We start from the raw sequence: 16,904 nt of genomic DNA on the forward strand, positions 1-16,904 counted from the left end.
CTGTTTCCTGTACCTCACCAAATAAGTACATGCGGTATACTGATACACACTCAAGAAACTGATTGAGCAGTGTCTCTCATGAATGCTAAATCTATGTATTTTGGAGTTAACATTGCTTCTTTTGAGGCTGATAGCTCACTCCATCATACAAAGAATCATTTGCCACTTTCTGGATACACCCAATCATTTCCTCCAGCTAGATTATCTAAGCTAATATGGGCAACAGTCTAAAGAACATCTTATATGCTGGACAATTCCAAGTATGTTGAAAATAATAGCTTTCCAAAACTGAAGGCATTTCTGTATAACTGGGCAAGATGGTAGTTGGTAGACTCCATAAAGTGCCATGTCAAAGAAGTACAGCGTGGAAATCACTATCAATTGTATTTTTCACAGATTTGTTACAGCAAATTTAACTTGCTAAGAAATTAGATTATAGTATATGGTGTTTTTAAGGAAACAGTATTTATCCTCTTTTAGATAATATGAATACAGAATCATTTAAATAATTTTCCTTAAAAGAAAATTTACCTTTACAAGACTACAAGTTGAATATGTAAGGTTAATTTCCTCAGATCGAGCATCATGTCTGATGAAGATATTGTCACTACTTTAGCCTATACCAAGAGCCCAATGTTCTCCAAAAGAACCACTTTTCAGGTAAAATCATTTTTACTTCTCTGTATCCTGTTATTAGAAATTTGATTTCTTCAAAGAATTTGAAACAGGTGCTTTCATAAAAATTGTTAGCTTTACAGAAGTACTGTTTATCAATTCTAAGCGACATTCTCTTGAAGGCTCATATACTGTAACTGTCAATGATGGTCCCTCTGTCTGCACACAAACAATGCAGGTACTTTAACACCTAGAAGAGGGACAGTTTATTAATGTTCACAGTTTGCAACACAACTCTTTAAATTGATCAGAAATATTAATACAAGTAATCCCCCAAGTTACAAGTGTTCACTTAACGCTCGTTCGAAGTTACGTGATGAACGCCCCCTAGTGCTTACGATTAAGTCCTGAAGTTATGACTATTGCAGCACCATGGCATTCATTCGCCCTTACGAGCGACTTCAGTGGCACTGTGACATTCACCCTATTCCTCCCCACTCCTCACAACGGCTTCCCCCTCCCTTCCTGCCGCACTGGACTCACTTACCTTAGAAAAATCCTCTCTGCTGCGGTTTCTTTCCCTTTGAGGGAGAGCAGAGTCGGCTTGGAAATGTTTTTCACACCAAGAATAGAAGTTTCTGGAGTCTGTGATCTCGCACAAGTGTTTGAAGTTGCGCTAAATCACGGACCTCAGAAACTTTCATTCTCTATGCGAAAGGTGCCTGTCTCCTGCTCCTGCCCCCAACTCCCTTCTGCCTGACAGCAAGCCTGAAGACTTCAACTGAGGGAGAAGGCCAGGCCCCTCACACCCGCGTGCAGCCCGCCGGAGATCACCATGCTGGGGAAGAAAGTGATCCTGTCCATGGAGCCTTCCTCCAAGTGGCCCAGAATGGAGGCTTCTGCATGCTCCCAGAGGCTGGATCCAGCCCTCAGAGGACTGCTCCAACCTGCTGCTGCCCAAAACAGAACTTCCAAGGGCCTGATCCAAGCCTCAGAGGGGTTTTCCTAGCTGCTTTTGCCAGGAACGGAGGTTGTGGGGAACTTCTGCATGCCTCTGGAAGTTGGATCCAACCCTTGGAGGACTGCTCCAAGCTGCTGCTGCCTGGAACGGAGCTTTCAAGGGCCTGATCCAAGCCTTGGAACCGTTTCTTAGCCCTTTGCATCAAGAATGGAAGTTGGGGGGGTGGGGTTTTCCAGGCTGGTGCTGCCCAGATCTAAGGCTGGGGATGCTTCCACAGCCCAATTGGGCTGCAAGGGGGCTGCAGCAGTGTTCCCCGGCCTTAATTCTGGGTGGCAGAGACCTGGAAAAGGTCTCCGGAGCCTGGATCGGGCCACGGGGGGGGGTGGCGCAAAAACATTCGCCAGCCTGAAATCTGGGTGGCAGCAGCCTAGAAAAGGCCTCTGGAGCTCAGATTGGGCTGTGGGAGGGGGGTCGTGAAAGCGTTCCCCAGCCTCAAATCCAGTGGGGCAGCAAGAACCACAGCAGAGAGGAGACAGATCTTTTCCAAGTGAGTCTGGTGCGGCAGGAAGGGAGGGGGAAGCATGTGATATCTTAGTGGGTTGCGGAGGCCTTGGGGGCCTCTTCCAGCACTAGGCCCTCCATGGCCTTCCCCACCCTGAGATACCTCATGATTGCTTAATGAGCTGCGTGCGTTTCAATGAGCAAGGGAGTGATCTCGAATGAGATTCATTCTACGAGTTTTCAAGTTATGAATGGAATGGGCAGGCTCCATTACACTTGTAATTTGATGACTACCTGTACTTTTTTATCTTCTAAATTTTGAAAAATATTGCATAAAATGTGCATGTATTTAATATTGCTAAAAGCTGGAAACACTGGACAAAGGAATACAGGTAACTCTAATTAAAACACTGGAATAGCAAACATATGCCTAGTAATGTAAAGATATTTTTTAAAATAAGGACCTCATTGTTTAAATGATGAGGAAAACTGTTTTATATTTACATACATATATTATGTCTTGCTTTATTATTTTTGATACAGGGATCTTACTGATTTTGAAGTATTTGAGAAGGAATCAATTAAGTATCTGATAATAAAACCATTGTAATCTTCAAAAAGAAAATTGCATTTACAGTAGCTGCAAAAACTGGGCCAACTGTTGAAAAAAATATTCAGGTTTTCCTTAGCAATGATACGCTAGTCAGCACCTTGTATTTTTAAAAATACTAGTGGTTACATAGAGTTTCATCATGCCTGAAATATATAAGTGCCAAACTTCTCTGAAGTGTATTTGGATTGATAATTATGAGTCATCAAGACATTGTTGACTCTCAGCAACCATATAGAGTTTCTCCATGACAATCTGTCTCTAGCTTAATCTTTCATCTTTCAGTGAAACAGTACACTCATGTCCAGTGGTTCACTCATCACTAGCATAACAGTCTATTCACCTTTCTGCCCTTCTTCCTCCTCCTTCTTCCTTCCACCTTTTCCAGCATTGGAGTCTTTTTCAAAAAGCTAGGTATTTGCATAATGTGTTTAAAGTAGGATAATTTGAGTTTGGTTATTTGTGCCCAAACTGAGAACTCTTGACTTGTTCAGTGATCCATCAGTTTTTTTTCTTGTTGTCCAAAGTATTCTCAAAAGCATCATGTTCTTCCTATCCTGCTTCCTCAAAGTCCAACTTTCACTTCCATATAGCGTCACTGGGAATACTATGGCTTGCACAATTCTTATCTTTTTAAGGCCTTTGTGACTGCTTGCTGGTCTGCATCATATTTTGACTGTTTATCTTTTTACTGATGATGGTTGATCATACAAGGCTCTTCGCTATTTTGATATCTTCATTATCAATTCTATGGCTAGTGGTTGCATTGTATAAAAATGTTATTATTTTGGTCATCTTGATATTTAATGTTAACCCCATTTTTTTCCTGGGCTCCTTGACTTTTATTACTAGAACTTGTAGCTCCTTGTGTTTTCATCAGCATAGCCCAGGTTATTGCTGTTTCTTCCTCCAGTTTTAAAGCCATGCTCCTCTTCATCCAATACAGGTTTCCTTAACAATATTCACTATTAGGTTGAATAAATAATGGAATAATATACAGCTTTGTCACACTCCTTTGTCAATCTGGAGCACAATTCTGTTCATGCTGTACTTTTGTTACCAGACTAAGTTTCTCATGAGGACAGTTGGATTTTCTGGGATTCCTATTTTTCTAAATGCATTTTACACCTTGATATGATCAACCCAATCAACGGCCTTTCTGTAATTAATGGAGCATATACTGACTTCTTTTTGGTATTCTTCAGCTTTCTCAGTTATCTATCTGGATCAAAATAATGCTTTTCTAAAGTCAGCCTGAACATCTGGCATTTATTTATAATTGATGTTGAATGCTTCTGAGCATGATTTATATTATCATATGAGATTCAGGATATTGTACGATAGTTTGTATACTTTTGTTAACTGTCTTTTTTCTGGTATTGGAATATAGATTGATATCAGGACTGCCATCTTCCGAATACTTCACTTTGCTGGCATTCTGTCATAAATTGCAAGGGAGGGGGAAAAGCAATTGGAGAAGTAAGGCATGGGCATGGGCATGGGAATGGGCAGTAAAGGGGTGGAGGGGAATGACAGGCTGATAGGAACCAAAGGTGTCAGTGTGGAATAAACTGGCTGGCCAAGGATGGAAAAGCCTGAGAATGGAATGCAAAACTGCACCAAAGAGGCACCAAACCTCAGAGCTGTTTCAAAAACATCAAAAATGAATACTATTGGACACTGATGGACTGGTCAAGGGGAGAGGGCCAGGTAAAGGGGAAAATTACAAGCTTTGCATGGCAATACTTAGATCCAGCTTTACCTTTGCGGTAACTACTTGACTTTAGTAAAAGAACCTTTCACTTCAACAAATGGAGTCAAGGGTTTTTCTTTCCTAAATGTCCAAGCTAGGACAAACTTGATATTTGGCCTTGTGAGAGGAGAAATTTTATGCTATAGTCCTATGCACGGTTTAGGCCCAGGTGAGCCAAATGAGGCCTCATGGAAAAATATTGAACCAAAGTTTGAGCTATGGCCTCTTTCACGATATGATGGCAGCATTTGTAATTGGAATTATGAGTAATCTTGCTAACTGGCACATTTCTATGTGTTTAGAACATGAAACGTAAGAGCCTGGGATTTGAGGAACTGAAATGGTGGGAACCAAAGAACTGAAGAAGCCGTGGAACAGTGACGTGTGTATGGAAAATTTGTTAGCCTGAAGGTGGTGTCTGATATAACTATTATTAAAACAACATTAGAAGTCATGTGTTTGTGATTAAGGTATCAAAGGATGGCTCTGAGAATAGATTGGGGCAATCTTGTCAAGCCGTCTCTCTGACTGCTCACACAATATCTGCCCTTTTTGCAATAAGTTAAGGTATGTAACTTTGGAACGTTGTTCTAAATTTTAATAAACCTCCAAATTCTAAAGCGAGATGCTTATGGTGTGTTGTCTCTTGTCTCTGACGGGTTTTTCCCCTGACAGTTTTGGTGCATTGTCTGGGAAAGGACACGTTGGAAGAGACTTGGTGTCTGGCCGGAGCTTCTGACCATCTCCAGGCTTGGACCCTAGGTAACCAGCTGCTCCTTTGCCAATTTCCACCCACACCTCCACTTTGAATCAGAGGTAAGAGAAACCTTGGGACCCTGGTATCTTTATCCCCACATTTGGCTGCATAGGAAGGTCACTTCTTTCTATGCTTTGAGGATAAAGGAAGTTGTGTAAGTCTTGTTGTCTCTGGTGGGGCAACGATTGGCAGAAACCAGAAGTGCCACTGGAATCTGCCCAGCCGGGACCCAAAAGGGAGCTGACATTCCCAGGGACTGATCACCCCCTTGTAGAGTATGCCCTTGAGTCGTTTTTTGTAACATTATTTTTTGAGGGATTTTGCTCCCTTGCTAGGTGACGCTAAGCAGAAAAAAGTGAGGGTCATGTCATTTTCAGAAGCTTTTCTGGTTGCTGGTGATTTGCAGATTGAGCTCTGAGATTGTCATTTTGATGTTTGTACTTGGGATTTTATTCAAGCTGCATGAAGTGAAAGTATGTTCCTTTTATTTCCGCCCCTAGTTTACAGAGCTTTTGGAATGCAATTTGCTTTTTGTGTACTGTCTGATATTGTGCATTGGCTAGCTAGTGCTGGCAACACATTAATATCTTGAACCTGTCATTGATTTTTTCCTGTATTAAATTTGTTTGCTTCCTGATTTCCTATGTCTTTGAGCGTAGCGACACCAACTGTTGCTTAATGTTTTTTTCTTTATTGTGCATGCACATTCTCCAGTGCATTCTTTAACTGTGTTTCTTTAGTTGTGCCTGCCCTTTAATTAATGGTAAACATTGCCTTTCTCTAGATAAGAGTTAGCTTCTTTGCTGGGACAGTGTTGTTTGTTAACAACTAACATTGGTGCTACCTTCCCCGTAGATAAGGGTCAGCTTGTTTGCTGGGGTATTGCATTCTATTGTTAATTGCCTGCTAGCTTTCCCCTGGGGTAGCATGATACTTCTCTGTTATTGCTGTCAATTCTACTGACAAAGAGGGAATGGGCCTTTTCCATAGATAAGGACTGTCTTGTTGGCAGGTCTCCATGTTCCTTTATCTCCCTGGGCTATTGTCTCTCTTGGTTGCCCTAGGGTTAAAAAAATGAAATGAAAAAGAAAAAGAAGGAACAAAGAAACAAACATGGGATTTTGCTCTCAACCATGATTGAAGTGAGTGTGTTGAGATATACATACAGTAGGAAGCTGTATAAAGTATGAATGACTGGTTGAGAGATAACAAAGTGTAACCACAAGCATTTTTAGCCTGTTTGGACAAGGTACTGTTACACGACTCCATGTCTATTCACATATTTACAACCTTTGCTTTCCTTAAAAGGGTCTTTGTTTTTGCTCTAATCTACAACCTTTTGCTATGTGATGGGAAGTTCCCAGTTTGGAGGGGGTGAGGTTCCTGAAAAAGGGATGGTATGAAAGCCCACTTGGCTTTCTATGATGCCCAGGGAGCCCCAGTGGAAAAACCTAATAGAGCAATAAAAGAGGAATTATATCCAACTTTGCAAATCCTTTACCTGTGCATAGCCCCAATTGAGCAGCTGCAGGTTAAAATGAAACAAAACAAAATTGTAACATGTTTGGTCAGCCAGAAAATTACGTGGGCTTCTCAACTTGAGCTTAGAGTGGTGGGAAATGGGTAGGCAGTGGTTAGGGCCCCCAATCATATTTTTGATTGGAATCAATCATTGAGTTTTCTCATTTCTTGGAGAACAAGCCATGAGTTGCCTAAGGAAGGAAAAAGAACCTCCACAGGTCTAGAAATTTTATGTAACCCCCCACCCCCACCCCCCCGGCTCTGAAAGAAACAGTAAGTTGCAGATTTTTGTGAAGTAAGTGGAAAAAATAGGCATAATTACCTAGAACAGAGAAGTTAGAAACAAGGCTAACAGCAAAGCACCTCCACCAACCAAAAAGAGGGATTTTCAAACAACACACTCATGGAACAGGTGACTAATACCATTGTGGTATGCAGTACATGTTCCATATATGTGCTTTTGCCCAAAGAACAACCAAACTATATATGCATTAGGTGTAAACTATGTAAACTACTGGAGGAAAAAGTAAGGAACTTAGAGGCAACTCTAGCCAAACCCCAACATACAAAAGAAAGCTCTACCCAAACCAAACCAATTAATGAACAAATAACTCCCAGAGGATTTGACCCTACTGATAAACCCTTGGAGGAAGACATAGAAGGAAACACAATACTCAAAGAAATAAACAGCATACAACTAACAACCCCCTTCTGTCCAATCCAACCCAACCAGAAACAGCCCCACTAAAACTGAGCAATCAATTTCTCCCCTTAGATGGAAACATGCAGACCCACAACCTCTCCCTCAAAGAAAACATGCAAAGAAACAACTTAAATTGCCCTAAAAAGTCACTTCAAATATCCCTTAAAAAGTCACATCAACAAACACACCAGAGATAAACAAAAAAGCACTCTAGACTGCAGCCTCCCCAAAATGAAGGTGAGTGTTGGTAATAGGAGATTCTATCCTCATGTTCTGTACCAGCCTGCTACCGGCCCTGCAGAAAAGGCAACCCCTTTACAAACGGCAAGAGGCTGGAATTACGTCTGCCAAATTTATTACTACAAAAACAAACAAGACACGAACCAAGATACAGGAGCTTTGAAACACTATCCGAGCGATTGCTTACAGCAAACCAGCCCTCCCCACACATTCCCCTTATAAAGAGTTCAGGGCGTGGCTTCTCTCTGCCTCCTTCTGAGAAGCCCCATTGCCTTCCTCTGTTTACTCCTACTTGACTGCCTCCTGCGTCAGGCGTCCTTGAACAGGGCCAGCTGTGGGTCATCTTCATCCACACTGTCAGGCTCACACAGCTGGGTCTCCGTGGTGACCAAGTGGGAGGGGCCTGGCTGAGGGCTATCATCAGCAAGATCTTCAACCCCCTCAGCAAGGTCTTCAACACCCCCCTCCTCCTCTGAGTCGTCCGACCCAACTGCCGAACCCACAGGCTGACCCTGAATCACAACACCTCAAAGGAACGGAATCATCCATCTGCAGACCGGACATAAAATCCAGGGAGGTATGTTGTCTCCCTGGAGCAAAAATCAAAGATGTGGTTGAGAATCTAACCAAAATAATTAGGTTTACAGATTACTACCCTTTCCTCCTCCACCACATTGGGATGAATGACACAACAAAGAACCTGAGTATAATAGTGAGAGATTACAGACAACTGTAATAATGTTACAGTTAAATAAAGTTAAGAAGCTAGAAGCACAAGTAGTGTTCTCATCTGAACTCCCAATGAAAGGCCAACACCCATTGAGGGAAAAAAGAATTTAGAAATAAATCATTGGCTAAAGGGTTGGTGTTGCCAAGAAAACTTTAGTTTCCTGGATCATGGACTGCATTTCCTATGCGAAGGACTCTTGGCAAGGGATGGACTGCACCTCATGAAAAAAGGGGAAAATGTACTCAGAAAAAGACTGGCCCAACTCATCAGGAGGGCTTTAAACTAAAATTGAGGTGGGAGGGTGACCAATCTTTAGAATCTGTAGAACCCAAAACCAATCATAAATCCCAAGAAAACAAATCAAATAATGAAGTAGGCAGAGACGAGAAAAAAGAAAAACCCAAACAACCATCAGGAGATGCAGGAAACATACCCACAAGCAGGCATAAAAGTCTTAAATACATATATACAAATGCTCAATGCTTGGGGAACAAACAGGGCAAACTAGAAGCAATAGTACACGAGGAAGGGTATGACATAGTTGGCATTACAGAAACCTGGTGGGATGAAACCCATGAATGGAATGGACTGTTGGATAGATACAAATTGTTCAAAAGAAACAGGTCTACAAAAAGAAATATGTAAGAGAACACTACATATCTACAGAAATGCACATGGTCCAAGATAAAATCTCTCCAGTATGTATATAAAAGGTAAAGGTTCCCCCGCACATGTGTGCTAGTCATTTCCGACTCTGGGGGCCGGTGCTCATCTCCGTTTCAAAGCCAAATAGCCAGCGCTTGTCCAAGGACATCTCTGTGGTCATGTGACCGGCATGACTAGACACCAAAGGCACACGGAACGCTGTTACCTTCCCACCATAGTGGTTCCTATTTTTCTACTTGCATTTTTACGTGCTTTCAAACTGCTAGGTTGGCAGAAGCTGGGACGAGTAACAGGCGCTCACTCTGTTACGCGGCACTCAGGATTTGACCCACCAAACTGCCGATCTTCTGATCGACAAGCTCAGCGTCCTAACCCACTGAGCCACCGCGTATATATGGGTCAATACAAAAGAGAGAAAAAAGTGACATTTTTTATATTACAGGCCACCCAACCAATTAGAAGAAATAGGTGAACTCTTTGCCAACCAGTTAACAAATGTATATACCACAGTAGTAATAGGAGACTTCAACTATCCAGATATCAACTGAGAGACAAACTCTGCAGCAAGCGGAAGATGAAAAAGATTCCTGACCAACCTAGCTGATAACTTTGTCATCCAAACGGTGGAGGAGAGAACTAGACATAAAGCCACACTGGACTTAATTCTACCTAATAGAGAAGAAGGGATAGAGGGAATTGAAGCTGCTGGAACCTTGGGCGAAAGTGACCATGTTATACTGGAATTTAATATAACACAAACACTAGCAATAGAAAACAATCCAACCAGTATCTTGAACTTCAAAAGAGCTGACTTTAACAAACTCAGAGAGAACCTAGGAAAGATTCCATGGATGAAAATCCCAAAGGGGAAAACAACCCAAGAAGCATGGGAAACTCTAAAGAATGCAATCATAAAAGCCCTGACCAGCACAATACCACTGGAAAAGAAAAAGAAGAAATTCAAGAAAAAACTAGCATGGCTGCATAAAGATTTCTCTGACAAACTGAAAGACAAAAAGGACAAATATAAAAAATAGAAAGAGGGGCACATAACTAAGGCCAATTATCAGCAGACAGCCAGAACATGCAAAGGTGAAGTCAGGAAAGCAAAGGCTCAGAACAAACAAAGACTTGCAACAGAAATCATGGATAATAAAAAAGTGTTTTCCGCATATTAATAAAAAGAAAAAAGTCAAGGAAACTGTAGGTCCACTAAAGAGAGACTATGGCAAAAAATAACAGACAACAGGGAGAAAGCAGAGCTGCTTAACTCATACTTTGCATCAGTCTTCACACAGAAAGAAACTATAGCCCAACATACCCAAAAAACCACTGCAAAAGACATACTAGAAACAAAAATCAAAATAAGCAAGAAAATGGTAAAAGAACACCTATCCAACCTTGATGAATAAAAAATCACTAGGACCCGACAGATTACATCCCAGAGTTCTGAAGGAGCTGGTAGATGTTATCTCAGAACCATTGCACCACATCTTTCAAAAATCCTGGAGCACCGGGGAAGTACCTGAAGATTGGAAAAGGGCTGATGTGGTTCCCATCTTCAAGAAAGAGGGGCGGGGAATGGACCCAGGAAACTACAGAACAATCAGTTTAACATCAATATCTGGGAAGATCCTAGAAAAGATAATCAAAAAACTGATCTGCAAACAACTAGAAGCAAATAAAGTTATAAACAGTAGCCAGCATGGGTTTGTTAAAAACAGATCATGTCAAACCAATCTTATTTCATTCTTCAACAAAGTGACTAAACTAATAGAATTCCCCAGAATTCTCTTCATGGTGGCACACACAGCACACCTTTTAACATAGTTTTCTACATCCCATTTCAAACCTGGCCACCAAAACTGCTGACAAATCAAATGCAGCATTTTCAAATAGCCAAAGTGTCCAGCTTCTTTCACATCATGACTGCGCTGGAGACCATGGAGGCAGAGGGTTTCAGGCAAATACAGTTTTCCCCCTTTGTAAGCCAATCCATCCCTACACGTCAGGGTAGTCTAATTGTCCTTAAACCATCAATCGTTGAGGAGTTCCTGCTTTAGCTTTCTTGTCCCAGGATCATCTGAATTTGGGACTCTTGAAGATGGGACTCTTTGGGGCGTTAATTGAGACACAATTTGCGGTGTAGGTATGATTGATTCATTAATCTCTTCACGCTGGCTCTTGTACTGAGGCAACCTTGATAGGGCGTCAGCTAAAAAGTTTTTTTCCCCTGGTATATACTTTAGGGTGAAATTAAACTGGTTAAAATACTGCGCCCACCGTACTTGCTTACAGGAAAGCTTGTGAGGGGTTTTCAGTCCCTTTAAGTTTTTGTGATCAGTCCATACTTCAAAAGGTACCTTGCTCCCTTCTAGGTAGTGCCGCCAGTTTAACAGAGTCCAATGAATTGCGAAGGCTTCTTTATCTCACACTCCCCACCTTCTCTTACAGTGTAGGCACAGGGCTGCAGGACTCCCTCATGGTTCTTTTGCAATAGTACAGCTCCGACTGCCATGTTGCTGGCATCAGCTTGGATCACAAAGGACTTCCCCAGGCAGGGGTGCTTTAGGACCGGCTCGACCGCAAACAGTCTTTTCAAATTCTCAAAGGCAGTTTGACAGTTCCTGGTCCATGTTAGTAGCTGGCCCGGTCGTGGCTTTCCCCCATCTTTGCTAGTTTTTAACAAATCCATGAGAGGTAAAGCAATTTTGGCGAATGAGGGGATGAATTGATGGTAAACGTTGGCAAACCCAGAAAGCTTTGAAGCTGTTTGCGAGTCTTTGGGGGTTGCCATTCAATTACGGCTTTCACTTTTCTAGGATCCATTTCAATGCCCTCACAGGAAATTCTATAGCCCAAATAATCCAGTCGGGTCTGATGGAATTCACACTTCGACAGTTTAACATATAGTTTGTCATTCAACAATTTCTTTAACACCTCTTGCACTACTTTCACATGGTCAGCCATATTCTTGCTGTATATCAGGATGTCATCAAGATACACCAAAAAACCCTTGTACAAATGATCGTGTAGTACCTGGTTGATCAGCTGCATGAAGACAGCTGGAGCCCGCTGTAGTCCAAATGGCATAACTTTGAACTGGTAGCTGCCCATAGGACAGTTAAAAGTGGTCTTCCATTCATCTCCTTTTCTTATTTGTACTTGGTAGTATGCTTCCCTTAGGTCTAATTTAGTGAAGATGCACCCCTTTGCTAGATAGGTTAGTAGATCCTTCAGGAGGGGGAGGGGATACTTGTTTTCTATACTCACAGCATTTAACCCTTTATAATCCACATAGAGATAAAGCAACCAGTCTTTTTTCTCTTTAAATAACACTGGAGCCCCCAACTTGGGATTTAGCCGGTTCAATGAAGCCTCTCGCTAGGTTTTTGTTCACATATTGTTGTAGTTCCTCCATTTCGAGAGGGGTCATTGTGTACATTCTCAGCCTTGGGAGTTTGGCTCCCGGTAATAGTTCAATGGCACAGTCATTTGGTTGATGAGGTGGCAGGATGTTGCACTCTTTCTCACTAAACACCTCCACCAAATCCCAGTACTCGTCAGGGATGAGTGACTTGCCTGGCTGGGGAAAGGCAGCTATTTTTGTTCATTCTGCAAATGGCTTAGGCCCTCCAGTAACATCAGCAGAATCAAGAGGGGGTTTGGGCCCTATGGGCAATCTAATAGTCCTCATCCCCTTTTCCCACCAGATAAAAGGTTTCCACTTGTCTAATTCAGGCTAGACCTAAAATCACAGCTTCAATCATCTTCGGAGCCACCACAAAACAGATGAACTCCCAATCTTCACCTACAGTATTTCTAAGCATATAGGTTCAGTTAGATGGGTGACTAAAGGTCCTCCCATTAAAGAGCCATCTGAATGTTTAAACCTCATGGGCTTGGAGAGCAATCTTGCTTGTATACCCATCTTAAGGGCAATTGGCAAACTGATAACCCACCAGGAACATCCTGAGTCCACCAGCACTTTCAGGTCCATTTGTACCCCTATCTTAGGGACTATGAGCTTAGCAGCTAGTGAAAAAAGCGGAACGGGTTAACTCACCATTGGATTGTTCTCCCCGTTGTCGCTGTTGTAGGAGGGCAGGGAGATGGTAGGTCCGTCTTGGACCTTGTTGCTCTCCTGTGTGGGTGACGTGACCTGGGTGACAGGTTCTTGCACGATCCAGCTTGATTTTTCTTTTGCCGGCTGTTGTGCTGGTTTCTTCCTTCCCAGTGGTCCCGATCTACCCCCTTGTTGGGGGTATGGGATGGGACAATTCACTGCCTGGTGTGCCTGTTGTCCACACCTAAAGTATTTGATTGGTGGGCCAGCAGGTGGTTTGGGGGATTCCACAGCCACAATGGCTGGGGGTCTTCATGAAAGTGGCCGCCTGGTCTGCTTTGGTTTTGGTCCGGCTTCTGGAAGAGACAGTTTCTTGTAATGAGCAAGCTTGGCATCTAGTCTCACTGTCTCCTGATACCACTCTTGCAGTTGATCAGGGATAGCCCAGTAGATGCAGGCCTGGGAGAGGTGATCATCTAGCCCCTCCTTGAAGTGATGCACTAGAGATTGCTCAGGACACCTTTCAGTCTGGCCTGGCACCTTGCAAAACTCTTGCACATATTCCAATGCAGGTCTGTTGCCTTGCTTTATCTTGTGAATTTGTTTCTCAGCTTTGAGGATTGGTCCTTGAACCTGGCCCTCAAATCCAGGAGGAAGAGATGGAGATCCATCAGTTCAGGTGCCTGCTCGTTGTACAAATTGTTTAGCCACTCAGATGCTTCCCCTTCCCCAATGTTGTTGCTGCAACAACATTGACCATAGCAGCTGGATCTGGGTAAATATTGGCATTTCAATTCATATGGAAATGTACTTGATTAAGGAAGAAAATCAGCTTCTCCAGTTCACCATCGAAAGCTGCCCTAAGGAGTGGTGCCATCATGGGCTGCTTCCCGCCCATTGCTGCTGAACTCCTAGCAGTTGTTGACCTCCCAGCGGCAGCTGCTGAACCCCCAATGGCTGTTGACCTCCCGGCAGTGGCTGTGGCATCCCCAACTGCTGCAGGCCCCCCATCAGCTGTTGTGCTCCAACCTGTCATTGCCTGTTCAACAGGTTGCGCAGCTGCTGGATCAAATCGCGTTGAATGTCCACCTTTGGATCTTCTCTCTGCACTGGCCTCGGCCTTGGGCTTCATCGATGGTGATGCTCAGGTCTGTGTGACCGATAGTAATAACAGTCAGGGATCTCATGATGTCGGTAACAATCCAGGCTTCAGCAGTATCAATGGCAGCTCGGGCTTCGGTAGCGAGGGCGTCTCTCAGGGCTGTCATCATAATTTCAGTGTCTGTGGCTATCATGACGGTAGTGCCTGTCAGGAGATCGCAATCTTCTCAGGTGGCTGGGGCTCTTCTGCCAGGAGTAGCGCTCTGGGGTCCTCAAGGAGTGATGCCGTCCCAGGCTGCTGCGTCCTGAATGGCGGCCGGGACTCCTCTTTCGCACTGGGCTGGAGGTTAATGCTGGTGGTTTTGGATGCGGGGAAGCTGCTTGTGCTCTGCCGGTGGGGCTAGGGCTTCTCTTGGGCACCAACTTGCATCGATCTGGCCAGTCATTGTGTTCACTTGCATGCTAAGCTTGTAAGCCGCCCTGAGTCTTCGGAGAAGGGCGGGATATAAATGGAATTAAAATAAAATAAAAATAAATAAATCTGCAAGGCTTCCAAGCTTTCTTTCTTTGCCAATGCGATGGCTTCCACTCCCTCCACAGTGGCAACAGCCATGGCCAGGGTGCTAGTTACATCGCACGACAAATCACGCCTTGCTGGCAATGGGGTGGGCGCAGTTTTGGCGTGATACATCTGGCCCATGGGCCAGCAGTTTGACATTCCTGCTTTAGAACCTCAATCTGTGAATCTGCTTCCTCTAGTTTTCCTTTTATTTTCTGGGTTGCTACTTCCTTCTTTGTAGCCATGTTCTGGGTTTGTAAATTTAGATTAGAAAATTGTTCTTTTATCTCCTTTGTGTTATTTCTAGTCTCATTACAAGCTAAAGCAATAGTCTCTTGTATTGATTTTTTTTATTGAAAAGTTTTACAGTACATTTTTTAAATTCCCCCCCTTCCCCCCAACCCTCCCCTCCCCTCCCCAACTACCCAGAGCTGAACACAGGGTATAAACTTACAAACTTAAGCTAAAATATGCTAACAACAAAAATAAGACATTAAATTCTATCGCACTTTAACTCTCCGTAAACATAACTATATTACTAACAAATAACAAATAACTACCGTATTTTCCGGCGTATAAGATGACTGGGCGTATAAGACGACCCCCTACTTTTCCTGTTAAATTATAGGGTTTGGGCTATACTCACCGTATAAGACTACCCCACTGCATACAAAATCTGCTAGAATTGGGTGGGTCAGCTCTCCCTCCCTCCCTGCCTGCCCAGCCCTCCCTGTCTCCAAGACGCAATTTTTTTTAAAAAATCCCATTTATATCCCGCCCTTCTCCAAAGACTCAGGGCAGCTTACAATCTAAAGTACAAATCAAAGTGCTGAGCAACGTACAAAGTACACTTCCGGCATCCAGAGCCTGCCTGCGTTTCTTTAACTTCCACATGCTTCCGACTCTCGACAACTTCAGCATTGTAAACCTTGCTGCTGTTAGTATCCTGGGTGACTCTTCTCCAAACCCCCTCTACCCCAACCCGGGTGAAAACGCTAATGTGCTCCCAGTGTGTGCCTATCCCTCTCCAACCAACTGCCACCCCTCATCCATATCTGGCTCCAGCAGGCTCCTCCACACGTCCCAGGGCCGCCCTCCAGCAGTCCCCGGCTCTGGTCCATCTGACACCGATGGAAAACAGCTGGCCCTTGCCTCCAGCGCACAGGCTATAGCATGCAGTCCCGGCACAAGTCCGTCGGCAGGCAAAGAACAGCTAGCATGTTTTGTAGTGCCCAGGCTCCCTGTACGGCAAGGCAGACTGGGCTGTCCTCCTGAGTGCCTGCGGGGTCCTCAGCAAAGCCCTGCGATGCAGGCGCGTGCAAATGCCGTGAAGCAGCTGGTCGTCGGGTTTGCAGAGCCAGAAACCGGCGATCAGCTGATAGTCGGGCTTGCTGATTACGGGCGACCTCCTCGCCGGGTCATGGAGCGAGCCTTGTGCAGTGGGGGGGGGGGTGAGTAGGTGAAGCAGGGCTTGTTTTTGGAACGAGACCCCCTGCGTAGTGTCAGGCCTGCAGGGCTCAACAACAGACAGCAATTTTGTGATTCTCTCCCCCTTCCTCCCCCCCTATCAATGAGCTGCCGAGGTTGCCTGTGTGTGTGTATGTGTGGAGGGGTGTTGCCTCTGGTTTTTCCTGTAACATCGGACAATAAAACTGCCCCTAACCACCCGGCGTATAAGACGACCCCCGACTTTTGAGAAGGTTTTCATGGGTTAAAAAGTCATCTTATACGCTGGAAAATACGGTAATAATACATCGTATAAAACCACTACTTATTCTCTTGTATTGATTTTAACATGGAGAGAATTTCTTTCTGATCTTCATCCATATTTTCTTGGTGATATGTCAAACTGAAGACTTTGGGGACAGGTGTTAGAGATGGTTTTTTACCGTTTAAAGCTGAGTATGTGACATCCATTTCATTTTTTGTAGGTGGTCTTTATTATAAAAAAATGTTCATCAATCAAAGATTTTTAATCCAAAATATTTCATCATCTCAAACAATGAAGTGTATTTCTCCTGCAGGGAAATAGTTCCACAGCACAGCTCTGAAAGTCAGTTAATATTTATATTCATAGTTCAGGCAAGCCAGTTTCAAAATAGTTCATTGTCTCTGCCACAC

At 43.6% G+C, this 16,904-nt stretch overlaps 1 protein-coding gene across 1 annotated transcript in view; it reads left to right on the forward strand.

Annotated features, from left to right (window-relative positions):
- Positions 1–585: 585 nt before the first annotated feature.
- MAP9 (microtubule associated protein 9) overlaps positions 586–16,904 on the forward strand; it is a gene marked incomplete at its 5' end in the record, with an annotated part of 75,193 nt that continues 58,874 nt past the window's right edge. The window contains one exon of the mRNA XM_083368024.1: positions 586–660. Coding sequence (XP_083224150.1) covers positions 586–660 — 75 coding nt within the window. The remainder of the gene's footprint in view (positions 661–16,904) is intronic.

This window comes from Vipera ursinii (assembly GCF_947247035.1).
Source record: "Vipera ursinii genome assembly, chromosome: 7".
Classification (NCBI taxonomy): Eukaryota; Metazoa; Chordata; class Lepidosauria; order Squamata; family Viperidae; genus Vipera; species Vipera ursinii.